The sequence below is a fragment of the Indicator indicator genome, chromosome 29 (genome assembly GCF_027791375.1).
Source record: "Indicator indicator isolate 239-I01 chromosome 29, UM_Iind_1.1, whole genome shotgun sequence".
In the NCBI taxonomy this organism is placed as follows: Eukaryota; Metazoa; Chordata; class Aves; order Piciformes; family Indicatoridae; genus Indicator; species Indicator indicator.
Genome location: NC_072038.1, coordinates 11,757,070 through 11,780,806, shown reverse-complemented (window position 1 = coordinate 11,780,806; position 23,737 = coordinate 11,757,070). Strand labels below are relative to the sequence as shown.

The 23,737-nt window shown below is 44.1% G+C and overlaps 1 protein-coding gene across 1 annotated transcript in view; it reads left to right on the top strand.

The window, feature by feature from the left end:
- The window catches only part of ANKFN1 (ankyrin repeat and fibronectin type III domain containing 1), a 58,862-nt gene that overhangs the window by 7,184 nt on the left and 27,941 nt on the right, over positions 1-23,737 (top strand). Inside the window, exons 3-8 of the mRNA XM_054393966.1 lie at positions 327-537; positions 5,755-5,949; positions 7,457-7,570; positions 19,988-20,085; positions 20,446-20,536; positions 23,072-23,179. Coding sequence (XP_054249941.1) covers positions 327-537; positions 5,755-5,949; positions 7,457-7,570; positions 19,988-20,085; positions 20,446-20,536; positions 23,072-23,179 — 817 coding nt within the window. The remainder of the gene's footprint in view (positions 1-326; positions 538-5,754; positions 5,950-7,456; positions 7,571-19,987; positions 20,086-20,445; positions 20,537-23,071; positions 23,180-23,737) is intronic.

Genomic DNA, 23,737 nt, shown 5'->3' with positions numbered 1-23,737 from the left:
TAGTCCAAGACTCTGCCAAAAAAACCCCAAACCCCCAGTTTCACACTGCAAATATGCACCATTGCTCAGGTAGTTTGGTTACAGGACAGGAGGGTAAGTAACTATGGGCTTGCTGGGTATGGGTTAGAATCTCACTTCAATCTTCCCACAGACAAGTTCTAGCAGACAGGTCCAGAAGGAGACTAAGCTCATTTTCCTGCAAACAATTCCCATATTTTTAGGCAAGCCCAAGCTGGGGCAACCTCACAAAACACAGATTTTCTCTGTTTGTTTGCAAAACATTGATATTGAAATGTTTTTCTGACTTTCTGTTTGCGTTGACACAGAATTTCCAGTGCAATGAAGCTATGTTTGAGGCTGTAGAACAGCAAGATCTGGATGCTGTTCAGATTCTTCTTTATCAGTACACCCTGGAGGAACTGGACCTAAACACACCAAACAGTGAGGGACTGACTCCTCTGGATATTGCCCTCTTGACCAACAATGTCCCCATTGCTAGGACACTGCTGCACGTTGGGGCCAAGGAAAGTCCACACTGTAAGTAAAGAGCACAAACTGAACTCTTAGGTAAACACCTGGGGGAGGTTAATTTTACAGCTGGTTTGGGACATTCATTCCATTACACACAAAACTTGACTGGTTTGACCATGTGGATGATCATACCCCAACAGTACCACGCTGCAGGAGGGTGTTTGCAGCCTGCTGAATGCTCCCCAGGTCTTTTTGTTCCCTGTGTCATATACACCAACTGATGAATCAGGTTGGGTTTCTGTTGTGAGTAACAGTGGGGCAGCTGAGTCAATACCAATACTGAGGGGAATAAACACCTTTAAAAAGATGGAAATGGGAACTGAGAGAGAGCCTCAAAAATTATAGAGTGAAATACAGTTTGTCATCAGCAATGTCAGGACAAAAGGTTGTGTGGGCTCTGGGCTAATCTTTTAATTATCCTTTTGATTTCTGGCTGTGCTGCCTTCAAGGAACAGGTTGTGGTGTGGCTGATGGAAGTGATAGGTATTAGACTCCTCACTCTTCAAACAGCCCCAAGTCCCACCTCAAGAGAATTTCAGAGCTCTGCAGAATCAGAGAAAATCAACATGGCAAATCCACCCTTCCCTCCTGATCAGAACACCAATACTGCTTGGAGCTCCACATTGTAGTCATAAACCTCCTTTGTACTCCCCCAGGAGCATTTTTCTGCACAGTTTGTGGGTTGGAGGGTGACTTTACCAACCCAATTAATCAACCTTCTACCATGACACCAACTCTGACGCCTTGCTGGTGTCTAAAAATACTCCTGATGTGTGCCAATCTGTTTTAAGCTGTCAATGCCTATATTTAGGCCATTCCCAGCAAGGCTATAATGAGACTGTGTTTGAGGAGTTCAGCCTCTGCACACTCTGCCATTAATTTGAAGTTAGTTAAATTAACAACATTTAGTGCTGGCTTGTCAATCTCTGTGCTCCAGGAAATTGCACCTTGAGGCTACTACCATTGCCAGTTCTTTCAGTGGAAAGTGTGTGTGTGTGTGTGTGGAGGAGTTTTTTTCTGCCAGACCCTCAGTGTTGGTACACCTTTATTGCTTTTCTATGTCCGCAGCACTTATATTATCATTTATTCTGGCCTCCTTTAACCTTCCCTGGAGATTTTTTTTTTTTTCTGTATAGTGTAGTTGCTCAGTGAAAAGAGTTTGGGGTTTGTGTGTGTGTATGTGTGTTGTTTTTTTTGTTTTTTTTTTTTTAGCTTTATATTTATTTGTTTATTTTTCTGTCATGGTTCATGACTGAGGCTTTAAAAGAAGAAAAAAAAAGAAAAAAAAAAGAAGTGTGACAGCATTTAGAGTGCATGATTGACTGCTGAAGCAACATTCATTAACCATGACAAATCTAGAGGAAAACACAGTCTTGAGTGTTCTAAACAGCAGTAAAAAAAAAGGAAAAAAAAAAGACTAAACTAATTTTTCATTGACCTCATCTGTAAATAAATGCAGTCTGATGGCAAGCAGGGGCAATCATAAATTAGTATTCATTTCCTGTAATTAATGCAAACATGCCTATGAACACAGGGAATATGAATATATAACCATCTCATTTCCATTTCAAAATACAGACCCACCAAATTTCCACTTCACTTATCTTGATTTTCAGCTTTTTCTGATTGAAATAATGGATGAAACCGTCAAGCAAACGGTGGCCTGGGCTTGCTGCTATTTTATTTTATTTTTTTACCTTAAGGGTTTACAGTTGCTGCTCGAGAGCAAAAAAAAAGAAGTTGCTTTCAGCACTCAAAACAGAGGTTCACAGCAGCTTTCTGTGTGGCTTCATCCTTCTGGAACTGATAGAAGTCACTTTCTATCTCTCCAGTCTTTCTGCTTTGATTCCTGGACTTAACCAACCCTGGTAGGATGAAATCACAGAAACACAAACATTCATTCAGGTTGGAAAAGAGCCTCAGGATCACCAAGTCCAACCCAGAACCCTACTCTGTGAGGATCACCCCTAAACCATGTGCCCAAGCACCACATCCAAACCACCTTTAAACATCTCCAGGGTTGGTGACTGCACCACCTCCCTGGGCAGCTCATTCCAATGCCTGACCACTTTTTCCCTGAAATATTTTTTCCTACTGTCCAGTCTCAACCTCCCCAGTGGCAGCTTGAGGCCATTCCCTCTTGTTCTATCACTAATTACCTGTGAGAAGAGACCAGTACCAAACTATGTACAATGTCCTTTCAGGTAGTTGTAGAGAGCAGTGAGGTCTCCCCTCAGCCTCCTCTTTTTCAAACTAAATCCATTCTGTTTGTGTGATCTCAGGGCTGCCACAACAGGATCCAGCACCCAGCAGCAGCATTTTTGTCTCTGTGGTGGGCAGTTGAGCACAAATTGCCCAGGCTAATTCATCCCAGTTTTGGGACAGGTCACAGGCATCTCTTCATCTGGTGGGAAGTGCACAGGAGAGATGCAGATATCTGGGAGACTGCAAGGTAGAAAAATCTCCCATTGCAAAGCTTCCTACAGGGAAAATTCTTCCTCCTCTGCTCTATTAGTCATAGTGATCCAGGTGAAATCTCATGGTAGCCCCTAAGCTAACTCTGTAGGAAAGAGGATCTGGAGGACAGATAGCCTCCATCTGCATCACCTGGATTTCTGCCTGGAGCAGGAATGACAGCAAATAAAGCAGTAGAAAGTAAAATGACAATCTTCCTCTCCATATGGAGCTCAGACTATCTAAATCTCAATAGGAGCCCAAACTCTCTTAAACACCAAGTGAGTAAGATCAGAAAGTAGAGCATTTAAAATATCCATTTAGTTGGGGAGCAGGCAAAGTCCACTCTGTCATCTTTTCACTTACTTTGGTTTACCATATACTCGTGGTTTGGCTTGGCTTATTCACCTGACCCCAAATAAAAAATGAGATTAAAGTTTCCAGTGGCCAACAGGACACATTCCCAAGATCAGAATCTTGATTAAACAGACAGAGCCAGATCCTTAGTGAGAACTTGAACCAATGCCAGTTCTCAATCACCTGAGGTTCTGGCACATAAAATCCCTTCCTCAGCCCTGTTGTGCTCTCAGATGTGTTGCAAGTTTATTGTAGGCATGGATCCAGGAAACCATATCACCTTTGGCCTGCCAGTAAACAGGCAGCACTGAGGATAGCAGCAGATTCCAGGGAGCTTGGCCACGTGCCTCTGATGTCCATATGAAGAATGAGCAAACTTCAAGAAGTGTGGCTTCAAGCCAGCTTCTGGAAGCAAAGGCTGAGACAAACGTTGCTCAAGCCCAAGCTTTCAGATGTCAGAGGTGCTGAGTAATTCTCTGCTCTCCTCCTGTGCCTCTAAAGATCCTGTGGCACTTCCCACATCAGTGTGCAGCCTTATTCTGAAGCTCTGCTAACCTCCAGTTGTGATATTGTTATGAGAGAGAGAGAGGGCAAAAGTCAAAAGGAGAGGTTCAGGCTGGATAAACAAACAGCTTTTTCACACCAAGGACAGAGGAGCAGTGGAGCAGCTCCCCCAGAGCTGCTGAAAAGCCTCCATCCTGGGAAGCTTTCAAGAACACATTGGGCAATGCACTCAGCAGCTTGGTCTGACCTCATAGCTGACCCTGCTGGGAACACAAAGGTTGGACCAGAGAAGGTCCTTCCCTATCTGATTTGTTCCATGATTCTACTATTCCAGCTTAGGAATAAGATGTTCCTATGTGCAGATATCTTTGCTCAAGTGGTGTTTTGATGTCAAAAAAGTGCCAGAGTCTTGGCCCTTTCTCTGGTACAGTTTGTTTTCAGAAAGGCTTCTGCCTTGTGCAAGAGGCTGATCCATGCACCCTGTGGCAGACTCAGGCTGTTCTTATATAGCCTTAGGGAAGGCAGGAGCCTGGATGTCCCTGCATTGCAGCTCCCCATTGCTGCTAAGAGTAGCTCTTGTGACAGGACAGTTTGTAGTAAACAGGGCACTTTTTGGCATCCAGACTATCTCAGAGCTCTTCTGCCCAAGTCCCAGACACCAGAGGAAATTGACTTTCTGTGGTATCAGAATTCCTTCTCTTCTACAGGATTTCCTGCATGTTGAACAGCAGAACCATGGCTGCACTGCTCTTCAGATCAAACACCTTTGCAAGTCCTGTTTCCTCACCTGCAACATCAGGCTAGGAACATTTCTGGGAAGAGGACTTGACTCACCACCTTGACTCACCACATTTCACTGTATAACCCAGAGGCTGGTTCAGGGTAGTCTCATGGGCTTGGGCTAAAATCAAACCTGTGTTAATTTTCACCTTCATGCAGCATGCCCTGCTGTAGCATGACCTCCTAAACATCCCATTACAATAATTCTGAACACTGGAGGAAACCCAGCTCTCCAGGTGTCAGGCTGTTCTCTACCTGTCCAGTCTGTCAGAGGACTAACTTAATATTACTGGCCAAAACCACAGCACAAAGAAAACCTGGAAAGGGATCCATGCTCCACCAGCCATGCCCCCCAAAACTCTTCTTCTTCAGTTTGCCAGTTAGATCTCTCTCTGCTTGTAGAGGTTTCTCTTGTGAGTGTCTGGAACCAGTACAAATTCCTTTTTTTTGACTCTGGAAGTTTATGATATTATGGCAAAGCAGGGCAAATGCTTTCTTGTTTTACTTTGAGTTTAATATTCATAGATTCATAGAATGGCTCAGTTTGGGAGGGACCTTAGAGATATTTATTCCAACCTCCCTGCCATGGGCAGGGGCGCTTCTCAACTAGACTTGGTTGCTCAAGTCCTGATCCAACCTCCAGGGAGGAGACATTCATGACCTCCCTGGGCAGCCTGTTCCAGTGTCTCACTACCCTCACTGTAAAGAATCTCTTCCTAATATCCAGTCTATACCCATCCTTCTCAAGCTTCAATGCATTGCTCCTCATCCTATCATTATGAACCCTTGTCAAAAGTCCCTTCCCAGCTTTCTTGTAGGCCTCCTTCAGGTACTGGAAGTCTCTTTGCAGCCTCCTTAAAACATACATTCAATTTCAGCCTGATTAAGATATTTTTTCAGCATATGAGGAAGATGAAACATGCTCAATTTATTCATGTTGTTAACCCCTGTTAAGTGACCAGATCCTTAGGTGGTGTAAACTGCCATGCTCTAATCCACTGGATGGCAAGGTAAGTGCTGGAAGGCAGTGTTCAAGGGCTGACCTTCCACATGTGTTGTGCTGGAATGTGTGAGGCTGGGAGTTTGTCACCTGTCCACCAAACAATTTCTTTCCCCTTGCCTTCCTAGTTGTGAACATGGAGAGCAGGTCAGTGCACCTGAGTACCTTGGTTCAGGAAGCAGAGCAGCGAGTCAGTGAACTGTCTGCACAAGTGATGAATGAAGACCCTGGCACAGACAGCACAGAAAAGGAGAAGCAGCTGAAGGCATGGGAGTGGAGATCCAGGCTGTACAGGCGCATGAGGGCAGGCTACGAGCACGCCAGTAAGTAGGAGAAGCTGCATGATTCCAAACAGCTCCCACTGGGAGCACTCTGGTGGGCAAAGCTGCTCTTGCTGACTATCCTCAGAGGGCTGCTATGAAGCTATGGCAGGGTGGGAATAATGAGGCATACAGCTAGATGGCCCTCCCAAGAATGAGAAGGAAAATGATGTTAGAACATTGCAGGACCAAAGATCTGAGAGCAGCAAGCACACAACTCCTGCAGGAGTGGGCTGCATAAAAGTGATGAGACTTCTGCTAGCAGCTAATGATCCTGTCCTGCTTGCTTCTCTTCACATTCACTCCTGGATCTCATTTAGTGTGCTCAGAATTTAAATCAGGATGATTAGAAAGGAATATATGAGTAGGAAGGAAGAGGGATGGGCCTTTATTCTGCTGTAATTTGATTGATTTTGAATGAATTCAGTCAGAAGAACGGAGTTGTTCTAAATATTTGATCAAACACTGGAATTTCATTTTATATCTAAATTGTGGAAGTTTAATTGTGGCATCCCCAGAGAACATTTTCATAGGATAGCCTCAGATTGGGTCACTTCAAACAGTTGTACCCAAAATAAATGTGAATTTGGGCCCTTGGGAAAGAGTAAACAGGGCTGAATTGTGTGGAGCTGTAGCTGTATCCTAGTCAATGAAATACAACCATTGCCATTAGCATTTTTACAACCGTCCCTACAGAAATGTACTTACAAACCATTTCCCCAGATTTATTGTATTCTGAGATTGCTTCTTCAAGCCAGCTGTAGTGCTCCTTGTAGTAGATACTAACTCCAGAAAATAGAGCAGGAGTGTAAGGGAACGGAGTGATTTCTGAAATCAATCCTAGCAGCAAGTCACAGTGTCTGGGGTTTGATTTCTGAACTGAGTCTGGTTGATATGCTGTGAATTCAGAATTTATTTTTTTTTTTTCACATACACCCAGCCCACCCCAAACAAACAAACAAACAAAACCCCAAAAAACAAAACCCAAAGGAAATCCAAGCCAGATTTGAAAAGAGAAGTGCAGTTTGGGACTGCTGCACTGAGACAGCACTTTCTGCATCACAATAAGGTAAACATCTTCTCTCTCATTTGATAAATTTGAGTTTGTAAGTGAAACCATAAAGCTTTAATTAGCTCTTTGTGGTTTTTGTCCTTTCTCTCTCCTCCTACCCACCCCAAGAGATTTATAGGGGCTTTTCATTGACATAATTAGCATGAATCTGTTTTATTGGGTTACATATATGCAGGAAGATATTTTTAACCCAAAGGAGCCAAAAAAAAAAACAAAAAACAACAACCAAAAACAAAACCCATGATAGAAACAAATGGTGTCTGCAGGATATTGTTAGCAGGGGCACTAATTAAAATGCTCAAAAGGCAGAGCACACAAACACCTACAACCCAAAGCTCACAATTGCAGGGTGATTTTCAGTGGGTTCTTTGAAGACTCAAACATTGTTTGAATAGGATTTGTTGTGCTGAAGAGCTGATGTTTTCTCTTCTCTCCCAGGAGCCCCCGAGGCGCCAACCAACGTCTGTCTCATGGTAACAAGCAGTACATCACTCACTGTCACCTTCCAAGAACCTCTGAGTGTCAACTCAGCTGTGGTGACCAAGTATAAAGGTACTGGATTTAAGCATTTTTAATTTGCATTAACAATGTATAAAAAATTGGAGGGTTAGCAAAAGGATTTATCTGCGAGAAATTACAGCAGGGTGCTGGCTGTGTTCAAAGTTCTCCATTTTCCCAGTTAATTAGCTGTAGAAGTGGAACTTTCTCAAAAGATTTCCCCAAAGACAAAATTTTTATTAAAAAAAAAAAAAAGAAAAAAGAAAAACAAATTAACCAAAAGTTTTTCTCCATGAGTGCTTTGAAGAAGTTTGCTTGACTCACTGTGGTTAGGACATCAGCTCAATGACTGGGTTGAGATGAGTAGTTGCACAACACAAGCTAGCTTTTGGTGCCTGTGGGCTCCTGAAACCATGTGTATCTTTGTAAATGCCAAACCCACACCACCATTCCTTAAAGGAATGCCTCTGGAAGCTGTAACTTTTGGCAGAGGCATCCTAGAGCCCAACTAATTAGCTATTCCACATCATTCTTGAAAGAGCAATACATTAGGGGTGGCACCAGTTAGTTGCAAAGTGGAATGAACAGCAAAATACTTCCATCTGAATAGCACAGTTGAAGAGAGATGGCTTTAAAACAGAGTTTCTGTTCCACAGGAAATTCCAGCATTCAAAACAAATTATAATGTTGTATTGAAGATCAGAACAAAAATGAGAAATTTTTAAATTTTCCTGTAGAAAGGAACTTCCAAGCTTTCTAAAATGTTGGAGAAAGGAAGTTCTTCAGTGTTCAGTGACTCCATCTTCCAGTGGGAGCTTGGGTCCTCCCAACAGGGAACTGAAAAGCACTGTTCTGAAGAGCTGGGACCTTCTTGGCCCAGCCCAGGAGAGTCAAGGAATGGAGAGCCTGAAAATCCTCTTAGTTGTTTCCCACTGGAGTGGGAGGGTTTAAATATTAAAACAAAGACACAAGCACAACAGGAAACAATCAAAAGAATGTGAGAGGCCTGTAAACCTTGGGTGTCCATCCACAGAGCAAGAGCTAGGATGGCTGTGTGGTGGGGCAGCCTCTTTCCTGTTTCCATGTGTGGCTGTCACAGGGATTGCTTCAAGGGGAGCTTCAGAAAGCCTCAGTCCATCAAGAGGGTACCACAGCTCCTGGAGCTCTTCTGAAAGTGGGACATGTTGGTGCAGAGCTCTACTAGCATCAAGCACAAGCACCCAAAGGACTGCTTGAGTTTATTTTGGAAAGGACAGATTTTTTCTTACCTTTCCTCCCCCTTCTTCTGCTCAGAGAGTCCAGCCACCACTGGCTATGCCTAGTTAAAAAAAAAGTTTACAGTGTAAGAAAAAAATCCAACTTCCCAGATCTGACTAAAGCCATCAAAGTGATTCCATTCCCAACAGCCTCAGTGGAAGGGTAAATTGCTGTCTTACACCCAGTCAGCTGTGCAGTGCTGCAGGAAGGCTGATTTTCAGAAACATCAAAGCCCTGTAGAAGCCTAAATCTAATTTTCAGCAATGGCTTGGGTTGCCAGGAAACTAAATTTCATTTAAGGGCTTCCTACTGCCTGATTTGCTTGTGAAAATGATGCTTGGGCTCCTAAAGTTCCCTCACAAACATCAGCCTGCCCTTTGTAATGCGCTGGAAGTGCTGTCCCCACTCCCATTAAAATAACTGCTGTTACTGTCACAGCAAAGCAAACTCCCCAAAAGCACTCATTTAAAAAAAAAAAAAGAATTAATTTTCTAAAGGCTGTAGAATTTTCTCTGGTGGATTCCTTTGGGTTGAGTCTGTTTTGCACCGTGTCAGCTCTGTCCCCTGTTTTGTCGAGCACGACATCCAGAGAAATTTAATCCGACCTGAGCTAACTTCTCATCAGAACAGGGAGCCCTGCTGTCACCTTTGGAATTGCCCTCGCTGGTGATCATTTTCTGCTTTATCAAGTTGACAGTTAGTTTTGCCAGAACGTTCTTTCTCTTTTCTCAAATCCTTTATCCCAGGAGACTTGCACATTTATGGCTAGATAAAAAGCCAGATCATTAATAGCTCCTTTTGGTGACTTTCGGGAATTAATTAAGCGCCGGTGGTGGAATTGTTTATTACATTATGGAGTGAGATTCTCTGTGCTAGTTTGAGGGGGTCATAAAATGAACCTTTCAAATGATCACTTGCAAGAATGATTAGAACCAGTTAGCAATTACTAGGCCTGGAAAGGGGAGCTTGATAACATTGTGTGAGGATCTTTTCAGTCAGACACATAAACTTCCTACCTAGAAAACCATCGAAGCACTTTGCTAATTCAGGGACAAACCCAAGCTGTTAGGTTTGGGGTTTGGTTGTTGTTGTTTGTTTTTTTTTCCCCCAACATTTTCCTGTTTCTTTTTCTAAGCAAATTAGAATCCAGATCATTTGCAGCAGTGTTTAGGGAATACCTGCTCATTAACAGAAACTATTAATGTTCTTTTCTCCAGCCCAGAGTTACAGGGGATAAAAGCTGACATCGCTTCTGGTTGGTTTAGTTCCCTCAAAGCAGTGAGAAACTGCCAATTGCTTCTTTTTTGTGTGTGTGGTTTTTTTTTTTTTTCTGTGTCTCTTTTTCTTTTAAAACATATTTTTTCCCCAAAAACTTTATTTGCCCAAATGTCATTTAGAAACTGGGCTTGGAACGTTGTCTAACTGTCTGTTATTTTCCTGTGTGTGATCTTTTCCCTTGTTAGCTGTATAACTTACAAATAATAATACAGGAGAATAATACTTTGCACTCACTCTCCAACCACTAAAACCATCTCACTTCATTAGGAGATTTAATTTTAACCACACACGGTGAATGGGTATTGACTTTGGTGTCCCAGCTGGATGGCAGTTCAGTGACTGCATTCTGTTGAGCCATTGCTTTAAGGAGCCAGAGTATTCTTTACTTCCTCTCCTGGATTGTTGTTTAATGTTGCAGGCACCATCCTAATGGCTCCCTTCAGCTTCCCTCCAGAGAAGGCTACAGAGTGGTGGTGGCTGATGAGAAATGATTCCTATGTATATTGTAACTTAGTAAAGTGTTTTGAGTCTGGAAGCAGACAGGCATGACATAAATCAATAATAATAGTAATAATCTGCTCCATGCTAGAGAGAGAGATTCAAAGCCAGAGACACCTCACCCCAGCCAGTTTTAGGAAGGATGTGAAGCATCACTGTAATATTGAGAAGAAAAAAAAAAAACCCACCCTGCCCTTGGCTAATCATGCCCTGAAGCCAAACCTGACAGCCCAGGGTGGAAGTACTTAAGATCTGCTTTAGTTTTTACATATTCAAAAACACAATCAGAAGAGTACACAAAAAACCTCTCCACAGTTTGAAGCCAGGCTGAACCTCCCAGTCCCCTTGTGCTGTTGCTGCATGATGTGTTTTTATCCTAGAGCTACACTACTGTAACTGCCTTGATGCAAAAAAAAAAAAAAACCAAACCCAAAACCAAACAACAAACCTAAATAAAATAATCTCAGCAGCAACATAATCCAGATAGACACCACTTGACTCTGAGGAGCAGCCCCAATAGAGTGGGGTAAGTGCTTGCAGGGCTGTGAGGAACTCTTGTCTCTCAGTCATCAGCCTTTCTGGGGTTCAGGAGTCCCCCACAGCACACACACATAAAGAAAGCAGGGCTTTGGAGAGCTAAATTATAAGGGGAGGTCAGGATTTTTGTTGCACTTCTTATCTGTGCATTTTAAATATGATTTAAACCTTGCTTTTACTGTGCATAGGTACAGATAAACCTCCTCCTGTTGCATAGCAGGGGGGGTGTCACTTGTTTCTCTTCAGAAGCTGTCAGAATAATACTGTGATCCCGAGGTATAGGATAAAGGACAGAAAAGGACCTAGTACTGATCATTACTGCTGGAAAGGATCACTTTGCAATGGAAAAAAACCTCCCTTTATATTGTATTTACAATTCTAAATCAAACATCTCTATTCCCATTTGGAGAAAAAATGAAACAGCTTGTATAACTGAAGCTGAGCTAATTTATTTAAGAGCCTGGAACTATTTATGTTTGAAGAGAGAGGAAGAGTGAAATAAAAAAACAAAACCCAAAAAACCAACAAAAACACAACCCCCAACACTCTGAGCTGTGTTTGATGTAGCAAACAGAGCTGATCTTCCCTCTTTGGCTGTGGCTGTGGACTTGGATGCCAAGTTATTTTCCAGATAGCAATGCTGAGCTGCCTAGGCCTCTTTAGCCCTTGTTACCTTCTTCTTTGGGCAGAATAGTTCATGTTTGTCAGGCTTTGCCCAGCTGCCTTCTAGGATTTCTGCTGGATGGAGAGAAGGTTTGTTTTTTTTAATGTATTTTCTATGTCAGTGAATGTAGCTCTTGAAAATAAAACCCCACACGTCAGCTCAGATCAGGAAAGAAGGAGTTATGTCTTGCTTGTGTTTTGACAAAAAGTTGCTCCCTGCCCCCCTGCTTGCAAGGCAATTTGTGGTTCATTTCAGAAGTTTTGGAAGGGGAATAATTTAAGTGGTCTTTAAGCCATGGTTCAGCCCTAGCCAAACATGCAGTAGCTGCAGCACACTGCTGTCACGGGGCTGCCTGGAACGGGTTGGTTATAGCCAAGTACCTCTGGCCAGGACAGCCTGAAGCAATTTGGTGTCATGTAATCACAGAACATTAGAGGCTGGGAGGGACCTCCAGAGTTCATCCAGTCCAACACCTCTGCCAGAGCAGGATCACCAAGGGCAGGGCACACAGGAAGCAGCCAGGTGGGTTTAGAAAGTCTCTCTCCAGGTCTCTGTCACCCTTACAGTAGTGTCCTCATGTTGAGGTGGAACCTCCTGGGTTCCAGCTGGTACCCTTTGTTCCTTGTCCTATCACTGGGCACCACCAACCAGAGCCTGGCACCTTCATCCGACCCCCACCCCTCAGCTATTGATAGACATTGATTAGGTCCCCTCTCAGCCTTCTCTTCTCCAGGCTAAACAGCCCCAGGGCTCTCAGCCTTTCTTCACAGCAGAGATGTTCAAATTCCTTCATCATCCTTACAGCTCTCCTTTGGGCTCTCTCCAGCAGATTCCTGTCTCTCTTGAACTGGGTTGCTCAGAGCCTGGTCAAGCCTGACCTTGAAGACCTCCAGGGATGGGGCCTCAGCTCCCTCCCTGGGCAACCTGTTGCAGTGTTCCAGCACCCTCATGGTGCAGAACTTGTTCCTCACATCCAGTCTAAATCTGCTCTTCTCTAGTTTAAAGTCATTGCCCCTCATTTGCTCAGTCTAATCAACAGATGATGATGATGATGATTGTTATTATTACTATTGTTATTATTCAAAGCTTCTTTGTATACTTGGAAGCTGATTCTTTCTCTCCCTTACTCCATAAAATGGAAAGAGAATACATTTCTTTGTAAGACATTTGAATTTATCCTACTGAATAGGTGTGGTCTGATATTTCTTAGAGTAGCTCATTTATGGCACTTTATTTGCATGTTACAGTGTGGTAGCTAGCAGGACTGTGCTATTTGTGCAATTTGACTTCTATTTTTATGTCTAACAAGTACAGAAATGTATAAATGTTAAACCTGTCTATTTCTAGCTCCCTTCAAGGTCTGTAGGATGCATTGGACTTGGAAGAACTTCTGTTTTTTAAGTTTAAGGTTAAAAGCACCTTTGGACATGGACCACATATGAAGTGATGGTGTAATGAACTGATCTAGCTGACCAGACACCAGCTTAAACATTCCTGCCTCCTGCTTTGTGTTTGATAAGGATTTTGAACAGAAGCTCCAGGTGAATGGCAGTGAGAAAAGCCAGACCTATGGGCTCTGGGTTTGTCTGCTTTGGGTGTCCAAGCAAAAAGGCTCACATTATGTGGTAGCTGAATTTTAGACATTGCTTTACCTTTTACTTTTGCTTGGATTTCCCTAAATTAATAAGTATTTTACAAATGATCTGCATGTGGCTAAGCATAACAGCTTTCAGTTCATAGGTGCTGCAGAGAAGAGCTGAAATTCTTATAGTCAGTGGCAGGGCTGGAACTCCAGACCTTCAGCTTCTATCTTGAAGGAGGTTCCTGATCTGGTAGATTTCCTGATTCCTGGATTTGGGAATGCTTCCTCACTGGAGACGTAAAACTAAAAGGTCTTCCAAGGCATTGTGACAAACTTTCCCTGCTCACTGCTTTCTCTGAAGTCTTCTCTGGTCCATCATGGACTTTTCTGGAGCATTTACACACATAAATGCTCTAAAACAGAGCCAGTTTGCCTCTCAAGCCAAACTTGATACTGTTCTAGTAATTAGATCTGAGCCCCAGAACTGATAAATGAGTGTAAATTGGGCCTCAGGTCTTTGGGTCTGCTTTGAGCTCTTCCCTCATCTATTGAGCATAAGTTGCAGGGTTCAATGTTTGGTTGCTTGCCATCACTGCTTAATGTTAGCTGTTGCAAAAGGTGAAGGAGTCCACAGCTCTTTGGGAGAAGCTTTCTTGCAAGTAAAGTATTTAATTGCTGAAGAAATTCTCTGAAACAAGAGTCATGAAGATTTAAAGCCAGGGGAGTTTCAGTTGAAGATGTGCTCTCTAGGAACAGCCCAGGGATGCTCCTCTTGGTACTACTCTGGATGCTGCTCTGATGAGAGGCCCTTCACCCACCCACAGCTCTTTCCCACTAAAACACACAGTGCTTTATGTTCTTCAGCTGGATGCAGTGCTGCTTGCTTCCACCTTTCCATTCCTCTTCAGCCTTCTTGATGGTTTTCTGTTCCTCAGCTGGAAGCAGTGCTGCTTGCTTCCACCTTTCCATTCCTCTTCAGCCTTCTTGATGGTTTTCTGTTCCTCAGCTGGAAGCAGTGCTGCTTGCTTCCACCTTTCCATTCCTCTTCAGCCTTCTTGATGGTTTTCTGTTCCTTAGCTGGATGCAGTGCTGCTTGCTTCCGTATTTTCCATTCCTCTTCAGCCTTCTTGATGCTCCAGTACAAAAAGCCTTGACTAAGTTTACAGAAATAACTGAAATAATAGAAAGGACCCCAAAAATTGGCCTCTAGTACCCAGAGCAGTTAGGAGCTCAGCCTTTAATTTAAGTAGTACCTAGAAATCCCAGTTCCAGGCCACGACTCCACTCTTTTAACTTGTGTGTTTGCACAGCAATATCCAGTAAATCCCAGTCTGAGTCCCTGAACAAACAAACAAGTGGGAAGTTCACCTGGCCCTTCTGTGGCTCCTCTCATATTGTCCCTGTCTACACTCTTGTTGAGCATCCTGCAGCCAGCTCCAGACCTTCTCTTAGTGTGGATTTATGGATGGATTATACTCTTCACAGAAACCCAAAGCCATGGGAACAAACACAAACTCCTCAGTGCCAAACATTTGGTTTTTCCACATGGAAGCACTATGCTGGGATCTCTGTCAGGACTCCCTGCAGCTGCCATGATTTCTCTTTCTCCTATCATTCTCTGGAGAACTTTCAAACATGAAAGAGGCCTGAAAAGAGCCTGAACCCAAATCTACAAACATGTGTCCCTTTCTTTCTCAGTTCAGGCCAAAAAGGACAGCTCAAGGCAGCCTGGAGGAGCTGAGCAAATACTGCAAAGATTGTTCTTCGTCTGAGCTGGGGATGCTGTCTACACCAGCAAATGATTCCTGCTCTTCACCAGTGTTCAATCCTCTTCCCTCAGTTTTTGTTTAGGTGCTTCCACCCTGATTTTACCACATGAATGGCAGTGTTCAATATCCTTAAATCAAAGCATTATGAGTGTAAATTATTAACATTATTTGATAAAGATCAGCAGGCAGGGAAAGAGTGTGAAGAGATTTCTGGTGTTAGTGCCCTCTTTGAGCTTTACATTTCAAAGGAAGCTATTGAACAGTGCAATTATTTGTTTGGAGGCCCTTGGAAACACAAGCTAAGACCACAGTGTCCTCCAGCTTTGGTTCTGGACACAGGGATGAAGGGAAGGGATGAGAATCTTCCCTACTTCAGTCTGGGTTAAAAGCCATAGTGGCAAAATGCTTTGTCCAAGGTCACAACAGCAAGCTGGAAGCAAATGCAAGAACAAACCCCAGAATCCCAGCTCAGTGCACTGCTCTGTAGGCTCCAGCAACTCAGTAACAGAACTCACATCCCTCAGTCTAATTAATCTGCTCAGCAATTCAGTATTTTCAGTGCAAGCAAAAACAAATGCCAAAAGAAGTGACAAATTCTGCTGTGGCTCAGGCTGTTTACTTGACTCAGGAGAAGGTGTTTCCTTGAATGAATCTCTTCAGTCTAGAGAAGAGGAGGCTGAGGGGGAGACCTCTCTACAACTACCTGAAGAGAGGTTGGAGCAAGGAGGGGCTCAGCCTCTTCTCCTTGGTGTCAAACAACAGGACCAGAGGAAATGGTTACAAGCCGTATCAGGGGAGGTTCAGGCTGGATGCTAGGAAATATTTCTTCACAAAGAGGGTTATCAGACATTGGAATGGTCTGCCCAGGGCAGTGGTGGAGTCACCAACCCTGAGGGTGTTCAAGCATCCTGTGGACCTGGCACTTGGGGACATGGTTTAGTGTTAGTGATGAGCTGAGAGTGTGACTGGATGATCTTCGAGGTCTCTTCCAACCAGATACATTCTGTGACACACTAGGGTCAGGAGGGGTTTTGTGCCTTCACTTTGCCTCTGTCTGGTAAGCTGTTTAATGCATGCTCAAGAGAACAGCAAGACAGTGAGTGGAGAAGAAACAGGTGACAAGAAACTTCACCCTTTATTTTAATGGGCAGAAATTGAGAAGCAAGGGAAAAAAAAGGGAGGGGGGGCAAAAAAGGGAAAAAAGCAGCAGCCCTACTTGGCCACAAGTAAGTTACATAACTTAAGCCAGTCTAAAATTCTGTGCCAGCAATTTACATGAGTTTTATGTAACTGTTTATACTGCTGTTTATTTAAAAATTACTACTTATCTTGGCGACCGCAGCAACACATCCTGCATTGGCTAGCTCTGGAATACAGGGCACCTTCATTAAAACACATACTCACCAATATATTAAACACACACACACAAAAAACCCCACCTCCCCCCCAAAACCCCCCCCTGCTCTGACATAAGGTGAAGTGTCAGATGGAAAGCCTCAACAGCACAGACATTCAGCGCTCACGACAAAGCAGCCCTTTGGGGTGTGCAGAGCGGGACTGGAACATGCTCCATCCTTAATTCACCCAACAGCTTTCAGGTCCTTTACAGCACAGTTGGTGCAGTCTACAAGACCAGCTCTTGTTCCTAAGCTCTTATGAAGGACCCTCTTCATCTTCAGGGTTGTTATGCTTGAACATTTCAGTGTTCAGCTGCTGAAGTGCTGAGGTTAGCCAGCCTGTTGTTCTCTCTTAAAGCCCCAAGTGCTCTGGAGTTGCACAAATGATGGTTTCTCTTTAGAGCAGGCTGCTCCAGCACTCTCCTTCAGAAGGCAGACAAAAGATTCAGCCAAATCTTAGATGGGTTGCTCCTGCACAGTTAGACAAATTTTTTTTGGTGCAGGTTATTCACAAGGGTCAGACCATGGATGTGGAGCTTTGTGCTGGTACCAGAAAGAGCTACAGAAATCCTTCATAGCCAGAAAGTGTGAGCAACACCAGCCTGACAAATGTAACATAGCCCATAGGAGCTTGTTCCTTCTTGATGGGGCCTGCTGAGTCAACAAGATCCTCTCTCTCTCTTTCCTTGCCTTCATTTTTCCATCTATTTTTCCTTATATCCTTCCAACCCAGACCATTCTATGCTGAGGATGTCCTTGCTGGCTGCAGAGGGGGTTGGACTGGATGACCTTTGGAGGTCCTTTCCAACCCAGACCATTCTGTGATTCTTTGACTCTATGATTCTTTTTATCCCTATATATTCACACCCTTCTAAGGGTTTAATGCACAATATTGTGCATTATTTTTAGCTGACCATCATGGTAGAGAGCTGAAACCAGGCAATGCATAACAGCAGATAGAAACTTCAGTGAGAAATGACTTGGGTTGATTTGCCTTTAGAACCTCTTCTCACCTGAGGCAGTAAAATCATGGGGATTAAAAAAAAAAAAAGGTTTGTGCCAATTAAAAGTAAGCCCAAAAATGGCAAGATTTGTTATGAGTTCCTTTCTGACAGGTATCATGAGTCAGGGAATGACTTTCTGTCAAGCAGAGCAATGCTTCAGTGTATCCTGGTGATATGTTTTCAGTAGGACTTTGAAAGCAGGGGACAAAGAAGGCACTATTCCAACCCAGCTCTTTTTTTTTTTTTTTTTAATAGGTATTTCTCAGTTATGGAGATTTTTATTGGAACAGGGGGACAAGGATTTTCCAAATGTGAGAGTTTAAAATCTATATATTTGAAAATCAAGTTGTGGCTACCTTTGTATGCACCATCCTGTTAGGTAAATATCCTTTGAAGGAGTATTCTTGATCCCAGTGATAGCCATAACCTGATCCACAAGCTCATATCAGATCCCTACAGTTTTAATTTTCTGGGTCTCAGCCAGCCCAGGGGAAGTTCAAAACACCACTGCAGGCTCCTGGTGTTACTTGGCAGTGTGAGAAGCACAACTGAGTCTCAGCCTAAGAGCCAGTGGAGACCTGGCCAGCTGAGGAGAACAGGGGGTGCACAACCCTCCCCAGCACCTTGGGAAAGGACTCACAGACTCAAGCCATTCTCCTTCTCCTAGTGGTCCTTCAGGAGAGTGGGAGATCTTGCAGTCACTCACCAAGCCATGTTTAATGGCCATGGCTGTCTCAGGTTGATGGTCAGACTCACTGATCTTCTTCAAACCAAACAATTCTATGATTCTGAGTCAGTGAGGGCATTTGCCCTGCACATAGGCTTTCACTAACAGCATGAATTGGGGCAACAGCTTGTCCTAGGACATCAGAGCAAAGCTGTGGTTTATTATTTCAAAACCCACTTCCTCAGCTCTTCCCAAAGTGGCTTGAAAGGCCATGTCAGCCTTTTCTGCCCTTGGTAACTCAGCTTCCTTCTCTGAACTCAGCAAGTTCAAACCAAGAGCAAACTGCCCTGCTCTTGCTGCTCTTAGCACCAGTACCCTGCTGCTCCTGCTGGACACAGGCTTGCAAATCCTTAGGATAGCAATCCTGACCAGATTGAGGAAGTTCATTCCTCTTCAGGCAGTGTGTTGGCACCTCTAAATATGAAAAGCCCTTTTCTAAGTGCTGGAATAGAAGTGGCAGGGTTGAGAAGGTGACCCCCATCAAGAAGAGGGCTGCAATGTGTATTTGTGTGAGCTACCCAAATTTCAGTTTGCCTCTTGAACTGCAGTTTATGTTTGGGCACACAGGAACAACAAGAGAAGCTTTTCTCTTTCAAGGTGAAAACAGCAATATGACACAGCCAGAAGATGGAAATTCCACATGCTGCAATTAAAATACCTGTGCTAATAGCCCCAGTGCTACTGAATATGCAAATGAGGTGTCCATTAATTATTTTGTGACCCTTAAAAGGAAAGCTTTCGGGTGAATACTCCACCTGGATGTCAATCCAGAAAATTGATGGCATTTTCCCATGTCTACAGTAGGATAATTTAAGAGATGAATTTCACGGTGTTCTTGATTTTCCTGGAGGTTTGAGTCTGAAGGTATAAGTTACTAAAACCTGGAGGTATGACTCTGGGATTAACCTTCACTCTAATCTTGCTACCTGTCATTGTTGAAGTGTAATGGAAGAAAAAGAGGCTGGTTTCCAACCTGTAGCTTTCAGTCCCCTGGACTGCTCAATCCATAGCCCCTCAAGCAGGAACTGGAGTTGTCTGTACATGGGGTGGCAGCACTTTGGCAAAGGAACTGTACTGTAGGCTGCAGGATGGGTTGGGAGGGATGTGTTAGCCCAGCACCACTTCATTCACTTGAAAAGTGGACACAGCTCCTTGTGGAGCTCTCCAGTTTCAGTGACCACAGCAACATCAGTCTTGGACAAGAGAGCCAGAACCCACTGAAACCAGTCAAGAGACACTAGTGAGAGTCAGCTCTAGTCCAAGGAGGATATTGCTGTACGAATTAGCCAAGGCTCAGTGATGAGAGTTTGGAGGAGCCAAAAGGACTCCCTGTCCAGGCCCACCTATGCAGATCCAACTACACAGCAGCACTTTTTGTTGGTTTGGACGCATTAACTACCAAATGGCTTTAGCAGGTCCAACTCCTCTGCCTGCTCTTCTCCACTGCTGCTCTTTCTTTAAAAGGAAACTGTTTAAATGAGGGCAAATGTTGACCGAATGTAATGTGCTTTGCAGGGTATTTTTAAGTATTCTTTGCTAAAAAGCTTTTGACCAATATTTTCCTTTTCCATACCCAGAAATATAATTTAATTCCTGTGTGAAGTTTTGGGAAGCATTATTGTTAAACATGACTTTTAGTATCCACATGGAATGGGGAACTGCTAGGAGAAAAGTTAACCTGTGTGTGATTCAAGCACTTGGATTCCTCTGCATGGACTGGAATCTGATTTGATTTTTCTCCTGCTATTTGTTTCCTAGTGGAATGGAGCTCCTCAGGAGGCTTTTCTCCTTTGGCTGGTGAAATAATTATGGATAATCTTCAGTCTTTGAGGTGCACCATCACAGGGCTCAGAACGGTGAGTGCCAAGTGACTCCTGTGGATCTTGCTGTCCTCTGCCACCCCAGTGAGGCAGACACTGATGATTTGCACCCTGCCTGGTGGTAATAACTGCAGAGTGCCTTTCCTCTAGCATCAAGTTCCAGCTGTTAGCCATAACATGTCTGCTATCCAAAATCCCAAAGTCAGAAAGGAACAGAGAGAGGGCATGAAGTGTTTATCAGTTGTCATGCTTAGGGGAGATCAGAAAAGGCTGGAGTGAAAGCTGCTGGTTTCTGGATCTGCACAAGATACTCTTGGTGCAGAGCAGAAGCTCCTGGAAAGCCTAGTCCTGACTCTGATGACCAACAGCTACATTAACAGCTCCTTCTCTTGGCAGGGCCAGAGGTATTATGTCCATGTTTCAGCATACAACATGAGAGGATGGGGACCTCCACGCAAATCTACTCCTGAGTGTGCTTCTCCTTCAAGTAGGTTGAGTTTCTCTGCTCTCTCAGTCTGATTAGTGATGTTGCTTTCTAAGAATTCCTCCCTCTTCCAAACCCAGAAAAAGACAAATATTCTGGAGTTCATGATTTCATTGCCACCTCCTCTAGGAATGATTTGTATTCTGCCTTGTGGCAGATCCCACTCACTGGACCATGCCCATAGCATCCTGTATGCAAATTGCCCCAGGGTGGACACACAAGTTGATAAGATCTAGTCCATCAGCACTGGAATGTTCCAGACATGTCCAAAAGCTTTTCTTCCTTTCCAAACCCACAACAGGTTTTCTCAGACTCCATTGGCACTGTGATTTCTCATCTGTAACTCTTAATCTATTACAATCACCTAGTGCTGTTAGTTCCTTTGCAGGCTCAATGTTCACTGTCAGACTGGTTCAGCATATTGCAGCCTCCCTTGTATTGATTAAGGCAGTGAAGTGAGACTGCACTTTATTGCATTAGTACTTGTTTTTATTAGGCTGATGTAGCAATTTAATAAACTTGTATGCTAATGGGAGAAAATAAATCAAGCTGTCCCTGCTCTCAATGGAGAGGGTTGGATACATGAGGATCTTGCAGAACCATTGTCCATTTTCCTTCAGTTTTCCTTTTGTTCGCCCCATAATAAAACCAGATCTAAGCTAAGATGCCATTTACCACTGCAGTTACTGGGGGGGCAGAACTTCTTTATCCTCATAACTGCCTTCACCACTGCTTTTGAAAACCAGCAAATTGGTGTTTGGCAAGAAGGCAGTGATCTGAAATTACACCAAACTATGGCCCTAAGCTCAAAATTCAATGTGAATGCATTGATACACTACAGAATTGTCTCTGAGGGCAGCCAGAATGAAATGAAAGCTTCAGGGTTTAATCCTGATCCCTTCCAACCCCAGAGCATCAAATGTGAGTGACATCCTTGGAGATGCATCCATGTAGCATGGCAGTGAGTGCTTGCTGCTGTCCTCCTGCTTCCCCCCCCCCCCAGCAGCAGCCTGGATAGTGGTAGCCAGTGCTGTGCAGCTGGTCTGTGGCATCCTGGTGGATAGAAACATTTCTAGGCTTCATTAGCAGGTGAGTGATGGACAGTGAGGGGAGCTGTCCATCTGTCATGAACAGGTGAGTGATGGACAGTGAGGGGAGCTGTCCATCTGTGTTTGATTTCTGTGTCATTTTTATGCTAGTCAGCAATCTAAAGGCTCAGAATCTTTGGAAGCCACTGGGATAGAGAAATCATGAGGTTGTTTGAAACTCTACCAATTTGTTGACACCAAAGCACTTTGAGACTGGTGAGTTCCAGTTGTGGTTGCTCTTGGCTGCTCACAGAAGATGTAAGAACTGGACTCCCCACACCAAGCTCTAAGTGCAGCTGGCCCTTGATCTCTGCAGCAGCACACAACGTGCAGGACAGCCACATGCAGCTGTCACAACTGCCCACAGGCTATCAGGACAGCAAATGTCTCCTCTTTCCACCCTTTCATGGAGCTTACTCTAGCTGCTGCACTAAATGGCAGCAAACCCATATTTATAATCCCTGGCACAGTGAGCCCACTGGAAGGAATGTTTGACTCCAAACTTCCACTAGAAACTGGATCTGTACGTTTAGTGAGAGAGCAAATTGTTTGTTGGTGGCTGTGAACACATTCATGGCCTCTAAGCCAGCAAGATGGAAGCATGTTTCCCTTGCAGAAAGATCTCTTAATACCTTGATCCACTGCTGCTTTGAGTCAGGAAACTAGTGCAAGACTTTTTTCTCATTATACTGGAAGGATGGAAATAGCCAAGTCTGGAATTACAAAGCTCCTCTCTGATAGACACTGGCTCGTTCCCCTATCTGTGATGAGATTGTTTCTTAAAATCAAGATTGAGATTGTAGCTACAGCAAAGGAGGGAAAACAAGGCAAAGGAGGGAAACCAAAGTCTATTGTAGGTTGAAGGGAGGTGGGACAGACAGAAAGCTCGGCTCAGCTTCTTGCCTCAGAAGAGCAGCGCTGAGCAGAGCCTGGGCTCCAGGGCATGAACCACCAGCAACTGTCAGGCCTCTGCTGGGAGTAGGTTTTCAGACGGGGTTTTGCTCAGAGCATGTTTCTCTGGCTACAGAGCTAGCTCTGGATAGAGGAGACGCTCCCTCTCTGCTTTGCAGTGGGTTTTCTGTCTAACAGAGGCTCAGGCTCCTGGTGTCCCAGCAAAAGGCAGAAGCAGCAGCAGCAGCATGACCCTAGTGAGGTACCAATGCAGTGAGCACAGCCTGAGAGCAGCTCTGACCCTTTATATACCTGTGGAGAGAAATAACCATTGTCTAGTTAGGCCCTACAGGAGCTTCTAGGAGCTGATTGTGAGCTCTTGGTTAATAATCATTATGATTAATTAGCTGGCACAATGTAAAGCAACAGCAGACAGATGTAGCAACAGCCCGGATGTAAAACTTCCAAAGCCAAGACGTGTCGGGGGCAAGAAAACATTTTTAAACCCTTGTACCACACCTTTGTGTTCCAATTCTGTTTATTTTCCTTTGTTCAACAGACTGGAAAGACTGCAGTGGAAGAGAGCCTCGGCACAGGGGACGCACTGAGGCCCTGGAACGCCTCCTTCAGCAGGTTCGAGCAGCTCATCAGCATTACAACAGCCGAGGTAAGGCTGAGGAGCTGTGTGGTAGGGCACCAGCCGAAGCCTCGGCGGCGCCTGTAATTTTAGCAGGTTTCTAACTAGGTCATACCTTCTCATTCATCAGGGAGGAAAAAAAAAAGATACTAATATTGGCCCATCTGGAATCACTTTAGTGCACTATCTTGCTCTTAACCCTTGAAATTATCTGGATGAAAACACTTGCAAGCTGGAACGCAGGCAGCACAGACACACCCTTTCTGCCCCTGCACACCTATTGACTTGGGGCTCCCAACAAGTGAGTTTCACACAGGATGCCACTGAAATGTTTCAAGCATCCCTCTTTTGTTTTGTTTTTCATCTAAAGAAATACTTTAGAGAGTTAACAACTGGTTTGGATCAGAAGAGGGGACTTGGCTGCCTCCAAATGGAAGACCCGAAGTATTCTCGTGGATGTGATGCCAATCTGTAATGAAAACTCCTTGCAGAGGGAAGATAAGCTTGCTGTGTTTTCAAATGGAATGGACCAAAACTAGGAGAGTGTTCGATTCTCAGCCAGCTCTTTGCTCTTCATTCATGAGAAAC